Genomic DNA, 26,000 nt, shown 5'->3' on the forward strand with positions numbered 1-26,000 from the left:
TCGGAGATACCTGTAGAGCATCTTTATAGTCACCCAGTTACGTTGCGGCATTTGATACACACAAAGCATTCCTCCGGTGTCAGTGAGTTATATGATCTCATGGTCATAGGAATAAATACTTGACACGCAGAAAACAGTAGCAACAAAATGACACGATCAACATGCTACGTCTATTAGTTTGGGTCTAGTCCATCATGTGATTCTCCTAATGACGTGATCCAGTTATCAAGCAACAACACTTTGTTCATAATCAGAAGACACTGACTATCTTTGATCAACTGGCTAGCCAACTAGAGGCTTGCTAGGGACGGTGTTTTGTGTATGTATGCACACATGTAAATGAGTCTTCATTCAATACAATTATAGCATGGATAATAAACGATTATCTTGTTACAGGAATTATAATAATAACTATATTTATTATTGCCTCTAGGGCATAATTCCAACAGGGGCTGCATATGAACCCACTTTGGTTGAAAAACGCCCCAATGATTCGGAGTCCACCTATCTTGATGATAAAGGTGTGGACAGTGGAGTAGAAGAAATCAAAATATTGGGTAGTATTGAAATTCCCACTTTCGATTTCAAGGAATTCAATTATGATAGTTGGTCCTTGTTTGAATGCATTTCTTTGATGCAATCCATTGCAAACTCTCCATATGCTTATAGCCAAAGCAAAGCCTTTACCGCACAAATTTGTAGATGCTATGATGAAATCTCTTGAAGAGAAACTCGACTTAGAAGTCTCTATACCTAGAAAACTTCATGATGAGTGAGAACCTACTATCAAAATCAAAATCAAAAATTATGGATGCAATGCTTTGTGTGATTTGGGTGCTAGTGTTTCCGCGATTCCATAGTCTTTATGTGATATTCTTGGTTTTCATGAGATTGAAGAGTGTTCTCTTAATTTGCATCTTGCGGATTATACTGTCAAGATACCCATGGGAAGAATCGATGATGCTTTATTGTTGCAAATAAGAACTATGTACCCGTGGATTTCATTGTACTTGACATAGATTGCAATCCTTCATGTCCAATTATTCCTGGTAGACCTTTCCTAAGGACTATTGGTGTTATCATCGATATGAAGGAAGGGAATATTAGATTTCAATTTCCTCTAAAGAAGGTCATGGAGCATTTTCCTAGAAAGTGATGGGGAACGTCGCATGGGAAACTAAAAAAAATTCCTACACGCACGAGGACCTATCATGGTGATGTCCATCTGCGAGAGGGGATTTCCGATCTACGTACCCTTGTACATCGCACAACAGAAGCGTTAATAAATGCGGTTGATGTAGTGGAACATCCTCACGTCCCTCGATCCGCCCCGCGATCCGTCCCACGATCCGCTCCAATCTAGTGCCGAACGGACGGCACCTCCGCGTTCAGCACATGTACTTCTCGACGATGATCTCGGCCTTCTTGATCCAGCAAGAGAGACGGAGAGGTAGATGAGTTCTCCGGCAGCGTGACGGCGCTTCAGAGGTTGGTGGTGATCTAATCTCAGCAGGGCTCCGCCCGAGCTCCGCAGAAACACGATCTAGAGGAAAAACCGTGGAGGTATGTGGTTGGGCTGCCGTGAAAAAGTTGTCTCAAATCAGCCCTAAAACCTCCGTATATATAGGTGTGAGGGGAGGGGCCTTGCGTTGGGGCTCAAGGAGCCCCAAGGGGTTCGGCCGAAGCAAGGGGGAGAGTCCTCCCCTTCCAATCCTCGTCCAACTAGGATTGGAAGGCGGAGTCCTTCTCCACTTTCCCACTTCCCTTTTTTTTCTTTTCTCTTTGATTTTTCTTTCTCCTGTGCATAGGGCTTCTTGGGCTGTCCCACCAGCCCACTAAGGGCTGGTGTGGCACCCCTAAGGCCTATGGGCTTCCCCCGGGGTGGGCTGCCCCCCCCCCCCCCCTCGGTGAACATCCGGAACCCATTCGTCATTCCTAGTAACTCCGAAAACCTTCCGGCAATCAAATGAGGTCATCCCATATATCAATCTTCGTCTCCGGACCATTCCGGAAACCCTCGGGACGTCCGTGATCTCATCCGGGACTCCGAGCAACATTCGGTAACCAACCATATAACTCAAATACGCATAAAACAACGTTGAACCTTAAGTGTGCAAACCCTGCGGGTTCGAAAACTATGTAGACATTACCCGAGGGACTCCTCGGTCAATATCCAATAGCGGGACCTGGATGCACATATTGGATCCTACCTATTCTACGAAGATCTTATCGTTTGAACCTCAGTGCCAAGGATTCATATAATCATGTATGTCATTCCCTTTGTCCTTCGGTATGTTACTTGCCCGAGATTCGATCGTCAGTATCCGCATACCTATTTCAATCTCGTTTACCGGCAAGTCTCTTTACTTGTTCCATAATACAAGATCCCATGACATACACTAAGTCACATTTCTTGCAAGGCTTGTGTGTGATGTTGTATTACCGAGTGGGCCCCGAGATACCTCTTCGTCACACGGGGTGACAAATTCCAGTCTTGACCCATACTAACTCAACGGACACCTTCGGAGATACCTGTAGAGCATCTTTATAGTCACCCAGTTACGTTGCGATATTTGATACACACAAGGTATTCCTCCGGTGCCAGTGAGTTATATGATTTCATGGTCATAGGAATAAATACTTGACACGCAGAAAAACAGTAGCAATAAAATGACACGATCAACATGCTACGTTCATTAGTTTGGGTCTAGTCCATCACATGATTCTCCTATTGGTGTGATCCCGTTATCAAGTGACAACACTTGCCTATGGTCATGAAACCTTCACCATCTTCGATCAACGAGCTAGTCAACTAGAGGCTTACTAGGGACAGTGTTTTGTCTATGTATCCACACAAGTATTGTGTTTCCAATCAATACAATTATAGCATGGATAATAAACGATTATCATGAACCAATAAATATAATAATAACTAATTTATTATTGCCTCTAGGGCATATTTCCAACAGTCTCCCACTTGCACTAGAGTCAATAATCTAGTTCACATCACCATGTGATTTCAACGAATCCAACACCCATATATTTCTGGGGTATGATCACGTCTTCCTCATGAGAGAGCTTTTATTCAATGGTTCTGAAACTTTCAGATCCGTGTGTTCTTTACAAATATTTATGTCATCTTATAGATGATGCTACTATGTGCTATTCGGAAATACTCCAAATATCTACTCCACTATACGAATCAGTTTCACTACTCATAGTTATTCGGATTAGTGTCAAAGCTTGCATCGATGTAACCCTTTACAACGAACTCTTTAACCACCTCCATAATCGAGAAAAAATCCTTAGTCCATTTAGTTACTAAGGATAACTTTGACCGCTGATCAGTGATTCAATCCTGGATCACTCTTTGTACCTCTTAACAGACTTGCTGCAAGGCACACATCAGGTGCGGTACTCAGGATGGCATACTTTAGAGTCAATGGCTAAGGCACAGAAGACGACCTTCCTCTATTCTCTTTATTCTGCCGTGGTCAGGTTTTGAGTCTTACTCAAATTTACACCTTTAAACACAACCAAGAACTCCTTCTTTGCTGATCTATTTTGAACTCCTTCAAAACTTGTCAAGGCATGCATCTTGTTGAAACTTCTATCAAGAATTTCGATCTATCTCCATAGATCTTGATGCTCAATGTTCAAGTCACTCAATCCAGGTATTCCTTGGAAAAACTCCTTTCAAACAACCTTTTATGCTTTACAGAAATTCTACATTACTTCTGATCCACAATATGTCAACCACATATACTTATCAAAAATTCTATAGTGCTCCCACTCACTTCTTTGGAAGTACAAGTTTCTCATAAACCTTGTACACACCCAAAATCTTTGATCATCTCATCAAAGTTTATATTCCAACTCCGAGATGCTTGCACCAGTCCATTGAAGGATCGCTGGAGTTTGCACACTTGTTAGTATCCTTAGGATCGCCAAAACCTTCTGATTGTATCACATACAATCTTTCCTCAAGGAAACCGTCGAGGAAACAATGTTTTTTCTTCCTATGTGAAATATTTCACAAATAATGCAGCAGCTACTAACATAATTACAACAGACTTTTAGCATCGCTATGAGTGAGAAAGTCACATCATAGTCAACTCTTTGATCTTGTCGAAAACATCTTTGCGACAAATCGAGCTTTTCTTAATAGTGACTTATCACCATCATTGTATGTCTTCCTTATAAAGATCCATCTTTACTTAGTAGTCTTACAACCATCAAGTAGTTCCTCCAAAATCTACACTTTGTTTTATACATGGATCCTCTCTCGGATTGCATGGCCTCCAGCCATTTGTCGGAATCCGGGCCCACCATTGCTTCTCCATAATTCGTAGGTTCATTGTTGCTCAACAACATGACCTCCAAGACAGGGTTACCATACCACTCTGTAGTAGTACGCGAGCTTTGTCGACCTACGAGGTTTGCAGTAGCTTGATCCGAAGCTCCAATGATCACTATCATCAGCTTCCACTTCAATTGGTGTAGGCACCACAGGAACAACTTCATGCGCCCTGCTACACACTGGTTGAAGTGACGGTTCAATAACCTCATCAAGTTACACCACTCTCCCACTCAATTCTTTCGAGAGAAACCTTTCTTCGAGAAAGGATCCATTTCTAGAAACAAACACTTTGCTTCCGGATCTGAGATAGGAGATGTATCCAATTGTTTTGGATATCCTATGAAGATGCTTTCATTCGCTTCGGGTTCGAGCTTATCAGACTGAAACTTTTTTCGCATAAGCATAGCAGCCCCAAACTTTCAAGAAACGGCAGCTTAGATTTCTCTAAACCTCAGTCTATAGTGTGTCATCTCAACGGAAATACACGGTGCCCTATTTAAAGTGAATGCGGTTGTCTCTAATGCATAACCCATAAACGATAGTGGTAATTTGATAAGAGACATCATAGTATGCACCATATCAAATAGGGTGTGGCTATGACGTTCAGACACATCATCATCCTATGGTGTTCTAGGTGGCATGAACTGTGAAACAATTTCCACATTGTCTTAACTGCGTACCAAAACTCGTAACTCAGATATTCATCTCTATGATCATATCGTAGACAGTTTATCCTCTTGTCACGACGATCTTCACTCTGAAATTGTTTTGAACTTTTCAATACTTCAGACTTGTGATTCATCAAGTAAATACTCCTGTATCTACTCAAATCGTCAGTGAAGTAAGAACACAACGATATCCACTGCGTGCCTTACCACTCATTGGACTGCACACATCAAAAATGCATTAGTCCCAACAAGTTACTCTTCTTGTTTCATGTGGCATGTTTTGCATGTCTCAAGTGATTCAAAATCAAGTGAGTCCAAATGAACCATCTCTATGGAGTCTCTTCATGCATTTATACAAACAGGTATGGTTTGCATGTCTCAAACGTTTCAAAAATGAGTGAGTACAAAGATACATCAGCATGGAGCTTCTTCATGCATTTTACACCAACATGACTCAAGTGGCAGTGCCACAACTAAGTGGTACTATCATTATCACTTTGTATCTTTTGGCACTAATATTATGAACATGTGTAATACTACGATCGAGATTCAATAAACCATTGAGGGTATTTATTCAAGCAAATAGAACAACTATTATTCTCTTTAAATGAATAATCGTATTGCAATAAACACGATCCAATCATGTTCATGCTCAACGTAAACACCAAATAACAATTATTTAGGTTTTACCACCAATCCCAATGATAGAGGGAGCGTGCGACGTTTGATCATATCAACCTTGGAAACACTTCCAACACGTATCGTCACCTCGCCTTTAGCTAGTCTCCGTTTATTCCGTAGCTTTCATTTCGAGTTACTAATCACTTAGCAACCGAACCGGTATCCAATACCCTCGCGCTACTAGGAGTACTAGTAAAGTACACATCAACATCATGTATATCAAATATACTTCTTTCGACTTTGCCAGCCTTCTTATCTACCAAGTATCTAGAGTTGCTCCGCCTCAGTGACAGTTCCCCTCATATCAGAAACACTTAGTCTCGGGCTTGGGTTTAATCTTGGGTCTATTCATTAGTGCAGCAACTGTTTTGCCGTTTCACGAAGTATCCCTTCTAGCATTTGCCTTTCTCGAAACTTAGTGGTTTTACTAACCATCAACTATTGATGCTCCTTCTTGATTTCTACTTTCGCAGTGTCAAACATCGCGAATAACTCAAGGATCATTGTATCTATCCTTGATATGTTATAGTTCATCACGAAGCTCTCACAGCTTGGTGGCAGTGTCTTTGGAGAACCATCACTATCTCATCTGGAAGATTAACTCCCACTTGATTCAAGCGATTGTCGTACTTAGACAATCTGAGCACACGCTCAACGATTGAGCTTTTCTCCTTTACTTCATGGACAAAGAATCTTGTCGGAGGCCTCATACCTCTTAACAAGGGCACAAGCATGAAATCACAATTTCATCTCTTTAGAACATCTCTTATGTTCCGCGACGTTTCAAAACGTCTTCGGCGCCTTGCTTCTAAGCCATCAAGTATTTTGCACTGAACTATTGCATAGTCATCAGAAACGTGTATGTCGGATGTTCACAGCATCCACAGACGACGCTCGAGGTGCAGCACACCGAGTGGTGCATTAAGGACATAAACCTTCTGCTTAGCAACAAGGACAATCCTCAGTTTTGCAGACTCAGTCCGCAAAGTTTGCTACTATCATCTTTCAACTAAATTTTCTCTAGGAACATATAAAAACAGTAGAGCTATAGAGCAAGCTACATCGTAATTCGCAAAGACCATTAGACTATGTTCATGACAATTAGTTCAATTAATCATACTACTTAAGAACTCCCACTCAAAAAGTACATATCTCTAGTCATTTGAGTGGTACATGATCCAAATCCACTATCTCAAGTCCGATCATCACGTGAGTCGAGAATAGTTTCAGTGGTAAGCATCTCTATGCTAATCATATCTCCTATATGATTCATGCTCGACCTTTCAGTCTCATGTGTTCCGAGGCCATGTCTGCACATGCTAGGCTTGTCAAGCTTAACCCGAGTGTTCCGCGTGTGTAACTTTTTGCACCCGTTGTATGTGAACGTTGAGTCTATCACACCCGTTCATCATGTGGTGTCTCGAAACGACGAACTGTCGCAACGGTGCACAGTCGGGGAGAACACAATTTCGTCTTGAAATTTTAGTGAGAGATCACCTCATAATGCTACCGTCATTCTAAGCAAGATAAGGTGCATAAAGGATTGACATCACATGGAATTCATAAGTGACATGATATGGCCATCATCATGTGCTTCTTGATCTCCATCACCAAAGCACCGGCACGATCTTCTTGTCACAGGCGCCACACCATGATCTCCATCATCATGATCTCCATCAACGTGTCGCCATCGGGGTTGTCGTGCTACTCATGCCATTACTACTAAAGCTACGTCCTAGCAATATAGTAAATGCATCTGCAAGGACAAATGTTAGTTTAAAGACAACCCTATGGCTCCTGCCGGTTGCCGTACCATTGACGTGCAAGTCGATATTAACTATTACAACATGATCATCTCATACATCCAATATATCTCATCACGTCGTTGGCCATATCACATCACAAGCATACCCTGCAAAAACAAGTTAGACGTCCTCTAATTGTTGTTGCATGTTTTACGTGGTTGCCATGGGTATCTAGTAGGATCGCATCTTACTTACGCAAACACCACAACATAGATATATGAGTTGCTATTTAACCTCATCCAAGGACCTCCTCTGTCAAATCCGATTCAACTAAAGTTGGAGAAACCGACACTCGCTAGTCATCTTTGAGCAACGGGGTTGCTCGTAGCGATGAAACCAGTCTCTCGTAAGCGTACGAGTAATGTCGGTCCGAGCCGCTTCGATCCAACAATACCGCGGAATGAAGAAAAGACTAAGGAGGGCAGCAAATCGCACATCACCGCCCACAAAAACTTTTTTGTTCTACTCGAGATAACATCTACGTATGAACCTAGCTCATGATGCCACTGATGGGGAACGTTGCATGGGAAACTAAAAAAAATTCCTACGCGCATGAAGACCTATCATGGTGATGTCCATCTACGAGAGGGGATTTCCGATCTACGTACCCTTGTAGATCGCACAGTAGAACCGTTAATAAACGCGGTTGATGTAGTGGAACGTCTTCACGTCCCTCGATCCGCCCCGCGAACCGTCTCACGAACCGTCCCGCGATCCGCTCCGATCTAGTGCCGAACGGATGGCACCTCCACGTTCAGCACACGTATAGCTCGACGATGATCTCGGCCTTCTTGATCCAGCAAGAGAGACGGAGAGTTAGATGAGTTCTCCGGCAGCGTGACGGCGCTCCGAAGGTTGGTGGTGATCAAATCTCAGCAGGGCTCCGCCCGAGCTCCGCAGAAACGCGATCTAGAGGAAAAACCGTGGAGGTATGTGGTCGGGCTGCCGTGAAAAAGTTGTCTCAAATCAGCCCTAAAACCTTCGTATATATAGGTGGAAAGGGAGGGGCCTTGCCTTGGGGCTCAAGGAGCCCAAGGGGTTCGGCCGAAGCAAGGGGGAGAGTCCTCCCCTTCCAATCCTAGTCCAACTAGGATTGGAAGGTGGATTCCTTCTCCACTTTCCCACTTCCTTTTTTTTCTTTTTTCTTTGATTTTTCTTTCTCCTGCACACAGGGCTTCTTGGGTTGTCCCACCAGCCCACTAAGGGTTGGTGTGGCACCCCTAAGTCCTATGGGCTACCCCCGGGGTGGGCTGCCCCCCCCCCCGGGTGAACATCCGGAACCCATTCGTCATTCCCGGTACATTCCCGGTAACTCCGAAAACCTTCTGGTAATCAAATGAGGTCATCCTATATATCAATCTTCGTCTCCGAACCATTCCGGAAACCCTCGTGACATCTGTGATCTCATCCGGGAATCCGAACAACATTCGGTAACGAACCATATAAGTCAAATACGCATAAAACAACGTCGAATCTTAAGTGTGCAGACCCTACGGGTTCGAGAACTATGTAGACATGACCCGAGGGACTCCTCGGTCAATATCCAATAGCGGGACCTGGATGCCCATATTGGATCCTACATATTCTACGAAGATCTTATAGTTTGAACCTCAGTTCCAAGGATTCATATAATCCTGTATGTCATTCCCTTTGTCCTTCGGTATGTTACTTGCCCGAGATTCGATCGTCAGTATCCGCATACCAATTTCAATCTCGTTTAGAGGCAAGTCTCTTTACTCGTTCCATAATACAAGATCCCGTGACATACACTAAGTCACATTGCTTGCAAGGCTTGTGTGTGATGTTGTATTACCGAGTGGGCCCCGAGATACCTCTCCATCACATGGAGTGACAAATCCCAGTCTTGATCCATACTAACTCAACGGACACCTTCGGAGATACCTGTAGAGCATCTTTATAGTCACCCAGTTACGTTGCGATGTTTGATACACACAAGGTATTCCTCGGGTGCCAGTGAGTTATATTATCTCATGGTCATAGGAATAAATACTTGACACGTAGAAAAATAGTAGCAATAAAATGACACGATCAACATGCTACGTTCATTAGTTTGGGTCTAGTCCATCACATGATTCTCCTAATGATGTGATCCCGTTATCAAGTGACAACACTTGCCTATGGTCATGAAACCTTGACCATCTTTGATCAACGAGCTAGTCAACTAGAGGCTTACTAGGGACAATGTTTTGTCTATGTATCCACACAAGTATTGTGTTTCCAATCAATACAATTATAGCATGGATAATAAACAATTATCATGAACAAAGAAATATAATAATAACTAATTTATTATTGCCTCTAGGGCATATTTCCAACAGAAAGAAAATAAGATTGCCTTATGAATCTATGATGAGGGCTACTTATGGTTTGAGCACCAAAGATGACTATACATGATTCCATCACCTTTTGCCTAGCTAAGGGCGTTAAACAATAGCGCTTGTTGGAAGGCAACCCAACGAATCTATACTTTTTCTTTTTGTTCTGTGTTTTCCACACTTTCATATTTCTTTTATGATTGTGTTTTTTGTGTTTATTTTTGCGTTTTTGCCAAGTAAAACCGTTATGATTAGTCTTGGGGTTCATCGTTTGGTCATGCTGAAAAAGACAGAAACTGTCTGCTCATGAAAAGAATTTTTATTTTTTTATGTAAGAGCTTTTGAGTTGATTCTTTTTGCTGTTGATTGCTACGCAAATTCTTTAGACTGTCGTAATTTTTCAGAATTTTTGAAGTACCAGAAGTATACGAAGTATACAGATTGCTAGACACTGGTCTCTTCTTAACAGATTATGTTTTTGTTGAGTTGGTTGCTTATTTTGATGAAACTATGGATAGTATCGGGGGGTATTAGCCATGGAAGATTGAAAATACAGTAACCCAACATCAACATAAGTAGAATCTAAGTTTGCTACAGTACCTAAGGAAGTGGTGGTTTCTTTCTTATACTAATGATATCACGAGTTTCTGTTTAAATTTCGTGTTGTGAAGTTTTCAAGTTTTGGGTGAAGTTCGTATGGACAAAGAGATAAAGAGTGGCAAGACCTCAAGCTTGGGGATGCCCAAGGCACCCCAAGTTGATTCAAGGATGCCGTAAAAGCCTAAGCTTGGGGATGCCCCGGGAAGGCATCCCCTCTTTCGTCTTCAATCCATCGGTAACGTTACTTGGGGCTATATTTTTATTCACCACATGTTATGTGTTTTTCTTGGAGCGTCTTGTATCGTAGGAGTCTTTTATTTTTGTTGTGTCAAAATCTTCCTTGCTGCACACCTAGAGAGAGAAACATGCACTCACCGTGATTTTGTCGAGCTTCACTTGTATCCTTTCGTTAGACAATTCAGCTCACATGTGCTTCACTTATATCTTTTGAGCTAGTTGATTTTGCTCTGTGTGCTTCACTTATATCGTTTAGAGCACGGAAGCGTGTGTCTTGGTAGTTGATCTAAGCTATGATAGTAGTCTCAAAAGGGGTAGTTATCCAAAGGGATATGAAAACTTCCACCTTCATGTGCATTGAGTAGTTGGAGAAGTTTGATTCATCTCAATTAGTTTTGAGTTGTGGTTGTGGTAATATTGAAGTTATACTAGTAAGGTGTTGTGGATCTAGAAATACTTGTGTTGAAGTTAGTGATTCCCGTAGCATGCACGTATGGTGAACCACTATGTGATGAAGTCTGAGCATGATTAGTCTATTGATTGTCATCCTTTGTGTGGCGGTCGGGATCGCTCGATGGTTTATACCTACCAACCCTTCCCCTAGGAGTATGCGTTGAATGATTTGTTTCGATTACTGCTAAAACTTTTGCAACAAGTATATGAGTTCTTCATGACTAATGTTGAGTCCATGGTTTAGATGCACTTTCACCTTCCACCATCACTATCTTCTTTAGTGCCGTCCAACTTTCGCCGGTGCACAAAACCCACCATATAGCCTCCCTCAAAACAGCCACCATACCTACCTACTATGGCTTTTTCATAGCCATTCCGATATATATTGCCATGCAACTACCACCATGAATGTGCCACAGCTTCTACATTGCCATTGCATGATCGTAAGATAGCTAGCATGATGTTTCCATTAATGTCTATGCCATGCTAGATCATTGTCACGATACACTACCGAAGGCATCCATATAGAATCATCATTGCTCTAAGTTTTGAGTTGTAAGTGTGATGATCATCATTGATGGAGCATTGTCCCATGTGAGGAAATAAAAGAGGCCAAAGATGCCCACCCAAAAAAAAGAGGCCAAAGAGCCCACATACAAAAAATGAGAGAAAAAGAGAGAAGGGACAATGCTACTATCCTTCCACACTTGTGCTTATTAAGCACCATGATCTTCATGATTGAGAGTCTCTCGTTTTGTCACCACAATATAGCTAGTGGGAAATTTTCATTATATAACTTGGCTTGTATATTCCAATGATAGGCTTCCTCAAATTTGCCTTAGGTCTTCGTGAGCAAGAAAGTTGGATGCACACCCACTAGTTTTCTTTAAGAGCTTTCACATACTCTTAGCTCTAGTGCATCATTTGTATGGCAATCCCTACTCATTCACATTGATATCTATTGATGAGCATCTCCATAGCTCATTGATATGCCTAGTTAATGTGACCATCTTCTCCTTGTTTGTCTTGCAACCTCCACCACACTCCATTCCACTTATAGTGCTAAAACCATGGCTCACGCTCATGTATTGCGTGAGAGTTGAAAAGGTTCGAGAAAGTAAAGGTGTGAAAACAATTACTTGGCCAATAAAGAGGTTGTGCATGATTTAAATTCGTTGTGCAATGATGATAGAGCATAGCCAGACTATATGATTTTGTAGGGATAACTTTCTTTTGGCCTCGTTATTTTGAAAGTTCATGATTACCTTGCTAGTTTGCTTGAAGTATTATTGTCTCCACATCAATAGCAAACTATTGTTTTGAATCTAACGGATCTGAACATTCACATCACATAAGAGGAGTTACAAAGGACGTCTATGCTTGGTAGCATGAATGCATCAGAAATTCATTCTTTATCACTTCCCTACTCGAGGACGAGCAGGAGTTAAGCTTGGGGATGCTTGATACGTCTCAAACGTATCTATAATTTTTGATGGTTTCATGTTGTTATCTTGTCAACTTTGGATGTTTTATATACCTTTTATATCTTTTTTGGGACTAACTCATTAATTCAGTGCCAAGTGTCAGTTCCCGTTTTTTTGTGTGTTTTTGACTCTTTTCAGATCTGGTTTTGGAACGGAGTCCAAACGGAATAAAATCCCCGAAATAAATTTTGCAGAACGGAAGAAGATCGGGGGACTTGAGGGCCAAGGCAGGAGGGCCACAGGGGGCCCACAAGCCCTGTAGGAGCCACCAGGGGGGTCGGCGGCTACCAGGCTTGTGGCCCCCCTGGAGCTCCCCTCCCCTAGCTCTTTCGCCTATATATTCCCTAAAATCCCAGAAAAAATCAGGGCATCCATGAAAACACTTTTCCGCCGCCGCAAGCTTCCGTTTCCACGAGATCTCATCTGGAGACCCTTCCCGGTGCCCTGCCGGAGGGGACTTTGGAGTTGGAGGGCTTCTACATCAACATCATCGCCTATCCAATGACTCGTGAGTGGTCCACTTCAGACCTACGGGTCCGTAGTTAGTACCTAGATGGCTTCTTCTCTCTCTCTTGGATCTTCAATACAAAGTTCTCCATGATCTTCATGGAGATCTATCCAATGTAATCCTCTTTGGCGGTGTGTTTGTCGACATCCGGTGAATTGTGGATTTGTGATCACATTATCTATGAATTGTATTTGAGTCTTTGCTGATTTATTATATGCATGATTTGATATCCTTGTAAGTCTCTCCGAGTCTTGGGTTTTGTTTGGCCAACTAGATCTATGATTCTTGCAATGGGAGAAGTGCTTGGTTTTGGGTTCATACCGTGTGGCGACCTTTCCTAGTGACAGAAGGGGCAGCAAGGCACGCATCGTGTTGTTTCCATCAAGGGTAACAAGATGGGCTTTTATCATAGATATGAGATTGTCCATCTACATCATGTCATCTTGCTTAAGGCATTACTCTGTTCTTATGAACTTAATACACTAGATGCATGTTGGATAGCGGTCGACGTGTGGAGTAATAGTAGTAGATGCAGAAAGTATCGGTCTACTTGTTTTGGACGTGATGCCTATAGATATAATCATTGCCATAGATAACGTCACGACTTTGCAAGGTTCTATCAATTGCTCGACAGTAATTCGTTCACCCACCGTCTACTTGCTTTCATGAGATAAGCCACTAGTGAACACTACGGCCCCCGGGTCTATTCACAACTATCGTCTCCACTTTCACTTTTACTTTGCTTAGTTTACTTTTTGCTTTCAGTTCTCACTTTGCAAACAATCTATAAGGGATTGCCAAACCCTTCATAGCATTGGGTGCAAGCTCTTTGTGTTTGTGCAGGTACTTGTGACTTGACACGATCCTCCCACTTGATCGATACATTGGTTCTCAAACTGAGGGAAATACTTACCGCCGTTGTGCTACATCACCCTTTCCTCTTCAAGGGAACACCAACGCGAGGCTCCAAGGCCGCGGGGAAATCCTTTCCATATTTGCCAAGTAAGTCCCTATAGGTGTAGCAGTAGCACTGGTCTATACTTCCGGGTATCCAGCTCATCTAGGACTCCTCAAGTACTTGCCTAGGTAATAGGACCCATTCTAACACCGTGTCCTTAAGCTTAGTCTCATGGACGAGACCCAACCCAGGCCTTTTCACGAGAAGCTACGAAGTGGCTAGAAGACCAATCATGTGAAGACACACCGGAAGCATGCGTCCATGATGACAACGACAAATGGCCGGAGAAGAACGAAGCACATACATGGGCAAATTACTCAAGCAGAAGATCTCGAAAAAAAGCCTACGATGAACCCTTCTATTCTAACCCGAGACATCTAGGTATCACTAACCAATGTGCGCAGCCCCAGGACCAGCACCCAGACACGCAACGTTGCCACGTATTCCGACTTTGGAGTACACATGCAAGTCAAACCCTTGCGAGGACTTAGTCCACCAAGCCCTTGACCCTTAGTCAAGTTAGCTCATTGCCAGAACCGCATTCACGGTCAGGCGAAGATGAGAGGATCATTCGAAGTTGTATCATCAAGCACTTCAAGACCCATAGGAGCAACAAGGGAATGTGAAGACTGCCTCTGACCCAAAGTTTTGTATCTCTCCAGCACCTAGCCTAGAAATCTCGAGGACGAGATTTTTCTTAAGGGGGTAAGGTCTGTCACAACCTAAGTTTGAGTCTGTTGGCTAAACTAACATAGCCCAAAAATTAGGACCAATTATTTTTTTTGTGAATGCTTGTGATGATTGATGTGATTGTTGCTTGCTGCATGTTTGCTTTTGTTTGAGATCACAAGGTTCCTACTACCCTCTAGACTCACCTTCTTGTCCCAAACCTTTGTCCAGTGACCATAGCATGTTTATAGGACCAAAACCTATTGTTTTACCAAATATTATTTTGACCAAAAATCATTTATTTAATTTAAACTTTCAAAACCCCCTAAGTTGGGATTTGAACTACAAGTCCTTAAATTAGGGGTGTTATTCGGCCGAAACTATTTTATCCGAATCCCATTGTGAAAAGGACTTACCAAAATAAAAAAAATATTTTAAACGTTATTTTCCTATTTTAGTTAAAAACATTTTTCTGAGGCCAGAAATGATCTTTTACAAAGGAAGATTATTTTTCTTGCTTTCAAAATATTTGGGGAAATTTAGGGAAACTCAGTGGATATATATATATTCTATATGTAATAGTTTCAATGCGTGGTCATGTTCAAAATATTGGATAAAACCCTTCAAAACCTTTTCTGCCTATTTCAAGCTTTTGGAATATTCACAATAAATTCTAGTAAAATTCTAAAAATTAACACATGATATATGTGATGATCTTGCCAAGTTTCATCTCAATCCAAGGTTATTTGACTCAGCTATATATTCCAAAACCCTATCTTTCCTGATCCAAATTTGAGCAACTCTAGCTACATTGCCAAGTGTCTCCAATTGTGCTCAAATTTTGTGGATATGTTTTTATGCTCCAATAATGCATCCGCACCAAGTGGTGCATCAAGGAGAATAGATTAACTTGTCCAAAACCCCTCAAAACCATCTCTGTTGATTTCTAGAATTGGGAAACTTTATGTTGTGAAGTTCCTCCAATTAATCCCAAACTTTTTGGACATGCTCTAATACTCAAATATTGTCACCAGACCAAGTGGTGCATTTCTGGGAACTAAAATTGCATGGTTTTATCTTCAGAAAGTCATTTTTGCCTATGTCTTAAGTTTTTCAAGTCTACATTGGAAACTTTCTCCAAAAAATCCCACATTTGGTGTTCAATCTTATTTTAACCTATCATGTGATCATGTTAAGTTTCATAGCAATTGGAATCCATTTGTTAGCCCTAACACCCATCAAACACCTTCTGCTCATTTATCAAACTTGCTTCTTTGACCCCTTTTACTAACTCCTTGAGCCCAATTATTTACCACAGTATTACCTCACCCTATTTTACCTCCAGTAACCTTTCCATGGCCTCTGGTCAATTATTGGAAGGTGACTCCATCTCTCTACCTCTCCTTTTTACCTTGGCAACACCTATTTTACCCCTCTCTCAATAATTATATTCAAGCCAATGCCCCCACATCCTTCCAGAGCATCTCTAGTAGTCCAATGCACTATTTCAAGAAAAGATATGGCATGCTCATGTGGGAAAAATGAGCAGCCCTTTTGAAACTTGATTCTTGCAGAAATAGGGGCTGAGGCGGACGCGGCTCATCGCCCCGACCGCACAGGCGGCCGAAGCACCGCGGGAGACGACCTGAGTCGTCAGATCGGTGCCTGTGTTCGCGTGGCCTCGCCTCCCCTGTTCTCCCTGTTCACGTGGGAGGTAGGGGACGAGCCTAACAAGCGGGGCCCGCATGCCACTGACCCAGCGGTCGGGCCTGCCCCGTATAAGTTTTCACGCGTGTGTTTTCCCGCGTGGGAGATGTACTCTAGGCAGCACGCCTCCTGCGTGGCCACTTCTGCTCGCTTGGCTGAGCGACTAGGCCGGCCCAGTGTGCTCCAGCACTAAGTTGTGCCCACTACGTGGCTTAGGCCCACCTAGGTATACCCCCTTTATTCTTTCTCTTATTTTTTTCACATGGAGTATTTAAATCATAACAAATTCATATGGACTCCAAAAATGTTGATTCAAGTTACTACAGACTCCTGAAATCATATTCTATCCAAATATGTGCATTGCCCATTTTCCAGAATTTTTTCTTCACGGTCCTAATTAAAACTTCAATATTTCAAACCCACATTACAAAATTCCTACACAGCTCAAATCAACTCCAAATGGAGTGATTCCAATTTCCAGAGACTTATAAAATCATGCTCTAATTTTCTATCCTTAATCAACATTTTTCTGTGCCATATTTGGGTTGCATCAAATTAATAGCACCTATTTCTATTTATTACATGTTAGAAAAATCCATAGGAAATTCATGCCAACTCCAATTCAAGTGGAACCACTTCCTAAATATTTCTAAAATCATGCCCTATTAAATGAGTGCCTCGACTCCTTTTTAGCAGAATATTTTCTGTAGGCTTCTTGTGAGGCCACTGATGCCTCCATTTCCACCATTCAAAAATCTCTGGTGATCTAAATCCCTTAGAACAACTTTAGGCATTTTTCTTATGACCAGAGATGTCCAACACAAATAAAACTCCAATTTATAGAGCAGTTTGTGTTCCTCTTGTTGTGTGGCTTATCGTTGTTGTTTTTGACGATAGTTGGCCAAATAAACGGAGTACTCGGAGCTGGATCGGAAGACCTTGAAGACCCCGGAGACCTATTTGAGCAAGGCAAGCAGCCCTTTGACCATGTCTGAGAAAATACTTTCATGCATGCCATGTTTATTGTTTCATTATGATGCACACGATCATGATTGAATCGGTAAACCCCTCGGTATGGTGTTTACGATGCTTCCTCGATAAAACTTGAATTTGAGCTTGACCCTACCACCTATGAGGGTGACGCAGATAAAAAGTTGATAGTCTGCTAGTAGTGCTACGCATAGGATGAGCATATGCATGGTGATGGTAACACGGAGGTGATTTCAAAAGCTTTTCAAAAAAACCATCGGGTCCCACTAATGCCCGAGGGTGATGGTGTTGAGATGGTGACCACTTGAGAAAGAAGTGGTGTACAGGAAAAAGGTTTTATGTGTGTGTGGTTTCGGAAACAAGGAGAGATTTAAGATGCGTCGACCATCCCAACATTACATGTGCGGCCATGATACCCCAATATGGGAACGGGGCTTTGTTGATTATCTTGGTCGATGCTAGCAAAGAGCCCGGATTACTAGTGACGGGAGTGATATGGTCACTCTCGCGATGGGGTCGTGCCACGCAGGATGACTATGCTGTTTTTACAGGTTCCGGGAACACCGTTGGTCCCTGCATGGATGATACGATCTAGAGTGAGGCTCGTAAGATGTACATCATGTGGACTGGGCACCAATACAGTGGACTCTTTGTTTAGGGTCGTCAGGGGAAAGGCATTGTTCAGGTGCTTACCTCGGGAATGTTACATACCGCGAGTCATGGATTACACGAAAGTTCCCCGAGTCTTGTGGGTACAGTGCGCAACCTCTGCAGAGTGTAAAACTATTCGAATAGCCGTGCCCACGGTCAAGGATAGTTGGGTAATCATGGTTAAACTATGTCCAGTCTTTTTCACATAAACCAAATGTGTGTGTGTGTGTGCAAAAGATGGTGGGTGAGGAAGATGTTACCCGGGTCAAGTTAGACGACTTGGCATGGAAGGTGAACATGAGGTGTTCATCCCTCGGTTGAGATATTGATATATGTAACCTGTTCATGTGGTTACCACTTAGCTTATGATGCATGTTCGTACAAGCTTTTGATCATGTTACTGAATTGAGGGAAAACTTGCTTTCCGCAAAAACTGTATACTAGTGATATATCATGCTTCATTATTGCCTTGTTCCACATCATGGGTTGCTTGCGAGTACATTCAAAGTACTCATTGGTTTGCCACTGGTTATTTCATTGACCATGTAAGAGAGAACAGGAGATAGTCAAGAGTACCTTTGTGACGTTCCTGCGAGCTAGGACGCTTCTCACTCAGAATGCTTGTACGTTAAGGCTAATGGCATGGGTTCACACTTTCAACCAAGATTTCCGCTATTAGTTGAGTTTGGTGTGTTGTCCTACAAGGTCGTACCTATGTAAGACTTGACCTCAATGGTCCTTATTTGTATCAGACGGTATGTATGGATGTAAGACTCTTGTTATTCAGTTTCTATGTGTTCACTGAGCATTGATCTCTAGGACCACTAAGCACGTACATTCGGCGATCTCGACCTACAAGTCGGGGTCCCGACATATAAACACCTTTAGCATAAGAAGATAAGTTTCCATAATCACTAGGCTCACATTGGTAGGGAAGGTGTATCTTTGGGTCTTCGAACAACAAGTAAAATCATATATTTCACATGAATTCAAAGCATAGCAATGCAAAGTATTAATATGATGCCATAAAAGTTTCCCTTTTTGAGATAAGTGGTGTCGCACATAATAAGCATCCTCATCTAATGATTTGCCCTCAGCTAAACTAGTTGGGGTTTCAGCACGAGCACATAGGGATCGAAAATGATCCAAGTAAAAAAGCTTCAGCAGTATGATAGATTTTGGGTGGTTCTTCAACCATTGGTTCGTTGGTACAACTATTTTTTTTGGTATTTTACATTTTCTACCCATAACTAAAGATATAAAATAAGAACAAAATAAAAAAAAACTACTTAGTGATAAAGCAAACAAGCACACAGGAGAATATTCACCCCACACTATTGCTCCCCGGCAACGGCGCCAAAAATGTCTTGATAACCCACAAGTATAGGGGATCGTTTGTAGCCCTTTTCGATAAATAAGACTGTCGAACCCAACGATGAGCTAAAGGTAGAACAAATATTCCCTCAAGTTCTATCGACCACCAATACAACTCTATGCACACTTAACATTTGCTTTACCTAAAACAAGGATAAAACTAGAAGTACTTTGCGAGAATAAAACTAGAAATAAATTGCAAGATAATAAATATAGTAGTGTAGTAGCAATTTCTTTGTAACACAAGAGAAGGAGTTGTCCCTAGGAAATTGACCACATTACTAGATCGACAATAAGTTTTTATGTGGGAGAGGCCACTTCTAGCATGTCATCCCTTACTTGGAACTCTATGCACTTATGATTGGAACTATTAGCAAGCATCCACAACTACTAACGTTCATTGAGGCAAAACCCAACCATACCATTAAGATATATATTGGTCCCCCTTCAATCCCATATGCATCAATTTCTATGTTAGGAAGAAGTATTCTATCACTCTTGCCCTCCGATGCATAGTCCTATCAACATACAACTAACCTATGGTGGAACCAAAGGACATTAACATATCCACAAGAAAATTAAACTAATCGTAGAAATTTCACTAATTAGCCCATAGGACAAACGGATCTACTCAAACATCATAGGATAGCCACATATCATTGGGGAATAGTATGTAGTATTGAGCACCATGTTTAAGTAGAGAGTTACGATGGGAAAAGAGGTGTTACAATGCTGCATAGAGGGGGAGAGAGTTGGTGTTGACGGCGGCAAGATTGTTGATGTAGATCGCCGTCACGCTCCTTGCCCCGGTGACACTTCGACGCCACCGGGAGAGAGGGGAGAGATCCACCCGCCTTCTTCCTAGGCCTCCCCCTAGATGGGAGGAGAGTTCCCCCTCTCGTCCATGGCCTCCATGGCGGTGAAGGGAAGGAGCCCCTATGAAAGCACATATGCTCCCTTGGTGGTTTTGATAATTCATGACAACATGCATTGTCTCTTGGACTAACACTTTTACCTAATATATTTCAGGTATAGTCCACCTAGAGCCTTGGCTATAGGATTGTGAGGAGATGCCCCTTGAATGCAAGGAAGGAATAGGATTGGCTCAAGCTTCAAGAAAGAAGACTCTTCATTTTATACTTTGTGAGAAATCACTTTGAGTCCATAGGAAAGCCAATACTATTAAAAGGGGATGAGGTATCATGATGAATTGGTTTCTCAAATTCTTAGAGGTAGCCACCAAAAATACTCAGACATTCTCCCACAAAATATCTTTGTCCAAAACCATAACAGCAAAATCGGTGCCACCAACAATTTCCATTCGGCCCTACCGATTTTCCACGAGACAAATCCTTTGCCAAACCCTACCATCTTGGTACCACCAACATTCCTCTCGGTGCCACCGAGATTCAGTGACCAACCTGCTCTTGAGAAGATTTTAAGAATCGGAATTTCTGAGTTTGAAATCGGTCTCGCCAAGATTTGGAAACTAGTCAAGGTCATCGTATCGGTACCACCGATATTCCTATATCGGTCTCACCGAGAATTCAAAATTTGCCACATTTAGTGCAACTCGGTACCACCGAGATTCTTTTCGGTGTCACGGAGTCGGGCAATAATGTTGTAACGGTTGGATTTTGGGGGATGCCTATATATATCCCTGCACCTACCTCTCAGTCATAGAGGAAGCACTCAGAACACACCTACACTTGTCAGATCCATATTTTTGAGAGAGAGCCACCTACTCATGTGTTGAGACCAAGATATTCTAATCCAATCATTTGAAACTTGATCTCTAGCCTCTCCAAGTTGATTTTCACAAGATCAATCTCTCCTATCCATGCCAAATCAGAGAGAGAGTGATTGAGTGTTGATGAGACTTTATTTTGAAGCACAAGAGCAAGGAGTTCATCGTTCTACCACATCTAATACCTTTTGGAGGGTGGTGCCTCCTAGATTGGTTAGGTCGCCTGGGAGCCTCCTACTTCGTGTTGTGGAGTTGAACTAAGAAGTTTGTACGGGCAAGGAGATCGCCTACTTAATGAAGATCTACCGTGAGTGCGGCTAGTCTATGTGGACGGAAGCCATTGTGGAATAGACAAGGCCGCTTCTTCATGGACCCTTGTGGGTGAAGCCCTCCATGGACTCTCGCAACCGTTACCCGCTATGGGTTGAAGTCTCCACTAACATGGACGTACGATAGCACCACCTATCGGAGCCATGCCAAAATTGTCGTGTCAACTTCTTTGCCTTTGGTCTTCCTAAACTCTACTCCTTACTACATGTGCAAAGTGTTTACTTTCCGCTGCCATACTTGTTGAGTAGTATGTGTAGGATGCACTAGAATTGTTAGAATGCTAAAATCTGTCAACCGTTAAATTTGGGAAAAGGCTAGGATTTTAATTTATGCAGGTAGTCTATTCTCCCCCCCCCCTCTAGACACCTCTTCTATCGATCTCACACCCTCCGAGATTGGATCTCCCTCTCTGTTCTCTTCTGTTTCGCGTTCCTGTTTTCTGGCCCTTCACCATTTCTTAAATTCCCAAAGATCCATAACTCCGATCGGGCTGAGATTTTTACACGAATGTTTTTCCATAAATTATGTTTCTTGCACCCCGAAGAAGAGCCCCAACCGATTCATGGTGTGGCCACTAGAGAGCAGGGCGCGCCAAGGGGTATGGGTCACGCCCTGGTAGGTAGTGGAGGTCGTGGGCCTCTATTTACGTTGATTCCACCTCCCAAAAATCACATATATTTCAAAATAATACCCCGTAAATTTGTACCGCGTTTGGACAATTTTTTATACGGATATTCTGCGAAACAAAAAACATGCAACAAACAGGAACTGACACTTGGCACTAGATCAATATGTTAGTCCAATAAATCATATAAAATGTTGCCAAAAATATGTGAAAGTTGTATAATATTGACATGGAACAATCAAGAATTATAGATACGATGGAGACGTATCAGTGATATGCATATAGCGAAAGACACGTGCATCGGGCAATGCTCTCGGTTGGCATGCCGCTTCAATGTTGTCGGTCAAAGGTCGCGCCCGCTCTAGGCCGAATGCGGTGCTGACCACTTCGGGGAGGGTGGCGCATGTGAGGGAGAGGGTTTTAGGTGGACTAGGGTCATCCAAAGCGTGCGACGGTGGTCCGAACGCCCGCAAAGCCTCCCTTCCCTTCCCCAGTTTGCTTCGGGTTTACGAAAAAAGGCTCCACACCCCCTTATATAGATAAAGAAATAAACGATACAATCAATCCACTCGAATAGGTGTCCTCAAAGAAAGTTACACAGGTAAACAAGAGAAGAGAAGAACTCTACAATAGGGGCACAACAAAACAAGCCCGAACAATAAAAAAATCATTTTACTTTGGGTTTGCGGGAAAAAGATGTCCGGACCCATCAACAAATGGATAGAGACTCGTATGAATATGGTTGCGGATAATTTTAACGTCATTTAGTGCTACAGATTAATGTCTAAACACAGCATTGATTTTGGTTAGCAAAATAAATAACATACAACTACCAGTTGATCAAAATTTAATTCGTTATCTTTTGCCTCTGTTTTGAGATTTTTTTTTTATTTCTTCACAAGCTATCCAACCCAGCAAGAGACCCTACTTCCATTTGGCATATATACATCTATGTACGCGTAGCAGAATCCGTGTACTTCAAGCCCCATTTTCGACACCAAAGAAGCCAGGAGCAGTGGCAGAAGCAGAGATGGAGGGCTCGCCGAGACCTGAGCCCAAGCCATCCGACCAAGAAGGGCAAGCGAAGGGAGAGACGAAGCAAGGAGGATGGATCACCCTTCCCTTCATAGCCGGTTCGTGATCTCTCTCTCTCTCTCTCTCTTCCTCGCTTCCACCACACAATTTAGAACTCAAAACAAACATGTGTCCTGCACATGCATGCGTGTGTTTCGTGTGAGCATGCATGCAGGGAGCATGCTTGGGCTGGGGCTGGCCATCAACGGAACCACCAGCAACCTGCAGATTTACCTGATCAAGCAGTACAACGTGGACAGCATCGACGCGGCGCAGATCGCCAACATCGTCCGCGGCTCGCTCAATTTCGTCCCTGTCGCCGGAGCCATCCTCTCCGACTCCTACTTGGGCTGCTTCCCGGTCATCCTCGCCGGCGCAGCCATCAACGTTCTGGTGCGTACGTGCACCTGCTTCCTCTGTTCAAAACTTGCCGAGTATACGTTTTGGGATTTGATGTAGTGCATAGGCATCGGCTCAGAAAAACAAGAAGTAGTGCACGGGAATATAGGATGGAACAGATCAACTATAAAGCCTTAGCAAATACTCCCTCCGTTCCAAAATTCTTGTTTTAGGTTTGTCTAAAAAAGGATGTATCTAAATACTAAAACGTGACTAGATACATTTATATCTAGACAAATCTAAAACAATAATTTTGGAACGGAGGGATTACCCCCTATGTACCTAAATAATTGTTGTTGAGGAGAACTAGACTAGTTCTCTACAACTATAATTATTTAAAAACGGAGAGAATAATATATACATTGTTTTTGAGTCTCAACTAATACTAGACGGAGGAAAGTATGTATCAAACTATATCTATTGACTAGGTTTGCTATCATTTTGTCTGGATGATTTATCTCACTGTGTTCAAATGACTGACTTGGCTAGCTTATTTTATTAAACCATGCAAGGAAAATAGCCTAGGAAGCATGGAAGAAGCTCTTCAGTCCAATGATGAAATAGTGAAATATGTCATTAGTCCATTAACTCGAAGTATTTGCACAATTTAACTAAAATTTCAAAAAGTGGTCATATTTAGACTAAACTCCTCGAACCTACATCTTAAGGAAAGGACCAGCATGTCCACTGTAGAATGTGAAGTGGTTTATTCGTAAAGCAGGTTACATAATATATTTTGCTAAGGATAAGCTTTGGAACATCTTAACTTTCATTTCTCATGTTTAAATACACATTTCCACAGCTCGACCTTCATTTCTCATAAACGGGCAAAATTTGGTCGAGCGAGCATGTATTCATAATAATTATTTTTTTAAGCGGAGGTAAAAGATTTGCTTCATCTCGTTAATTAAGCAGAGAAGAGTACGGATGGATTATTGGTTACATGGCCACAAAGGCCGGATATAAGAAACAAAGATATCACTCTGCTGGAATAATGTTTCCAAGATACTTGGCCCCTCCTCTCACCCCTAGCTGCGCCTCCGCCTTGATAGATGAAAGTACGTGAGTGGGCAAGCAGGCCTTGTTTTAAAAGATTATTGCATTCCTTTCGTTTCAAATTGCCCAACACATTAACATCTTCAGAGAGTTCAAGGCCTTCATGTTTGGGTCATTGAGAAGTCTGTTGGTGAACGGATGGGAGATCGGCCCATGCGGTCGTCTGCGAGTGTATCCCCAGCTAATCGTTGACAATATTCCAAATCTTGACCGAGTAGCGATATTTAAACATGGGTTGTGCGAAAGATTCTGATTCTCTTTTACAAAGCCGACAAAGACCGTAATTGGGTCAGTCCCTACGGACAGGTCTATCTGCCGTCCAAACACTGTCTCGGAAAATAAGCCATGAGAAGAATTTCATTTTAGGAAGCGCCCAGACCATCAAGACCACCCTAGGCATGTTAGATTTTATCAGTACAACGAATTGCATTCTATAGGCCATGACAGCAGAGTAGCATTCGTCCGACGTAAATTTTCATTGAATGATATCCTCCGTGTCGGACGCAAGTTGAACCTCCTCGACCTTGCTCCATAGATTGACGAATTGTTGTATGTAGTCAATAGAGAGGCATCCCTGCATGTCGATGTGACGGATACAGTCACTATTTGTCAGAGCCTTTGCCACACAGGTATTCATGCGCTTTGAAAGGGCGAAGATACCCAGAGCCACATCCTTTGGCTTTTGCCTCTGTAGCTAGAGCACGAATCAAAAACTCGCCTTGGTGTCGTCACCTATGGTAGCAGTCGTCGCAGAGTAGAAAAGACTTGTGTTGGCATCATCGCAAGGGATGTCAAAACTAATCCAAGCTCTTTGGGGTCCACCCATTGAAACCATAGCCACCGAAGCCTGAGTGCTCTAAAGGATTTATCGAGGTCGAGGATTCCACCCAGGTTTAAGGGTCCGCAAACTAGCTACCAGTTAACCTTGCACTGTCCTCCTGACACCTTATCTGTGCCGGACCATAAGAAGGATCTTTGAATCTTAGTTATATCAACAGTGGTCCCAACCGGAATATCGAGTGCGATGAGATAGTTGATGGCCTCGGAGGATAACGCGGACTTCACAAGAATGGTTCGTCCAACAATGTTAATGTTCCTGCCTTGTCAAGGGGGGAGTTTCTGGGCCACCTTTTCATAACTTACGCCAATCCCAATATGGATGGAATTAGTTGCAGAAATCAACACTCTTGTTTTTAGAAGAAGTATAGATATAGATTATTGTTTGATGTGTAACATACATAATTAAAGCTCGTAATCAATACCAATAGAAATTATAGACTTATTGTTG

At 42.4% G+C, this 26,000-nt stretch overlaps 1 protein-coding gene across 1 annotated transcript in view; it reads left to right on the plus strand.

The window, feature by feature from the left end:
- The window catches only part of LOC123396676 (protein NRT1/ PTR FAMILY 2.3-like), a 76,874-nt gene that overhangs the window by 48,251 nt on the left and 2,623 nt on the right, over positions 1 to 26,000 (plus strand). Inside the window, exons 2-3 of the mRNA XM_045091545.1 lie at positions 23,086 to 23,316; positions 23,433 to 23,650. Coding sequence (XP_044947480.1) covers positions 23,086 to 23,316; positions 23,433 to 23,650 — 449 coding nt within the window. The remainder of the gene's footprint in view (positions 1 to 23,085; positions 23,317 to 23,432; positions 23,651 to 26,000) is intronic.

Source organism: Hordeum vulgare, chromosome 5H (genome assembly GCF_904849725.1).
Source record: "Hordeum vulgare subsp. vulgare chromosome 5H, MorexV3_pseudomolecules_assembly, whole genome shotgun sequence".
Taxonomy (NCBI): Eukaryota; Viridiplantae; Streptophyta; class Magnoliopsida; order Poales; family Poaceae; genus Hordeum; species Hordeum vulgare.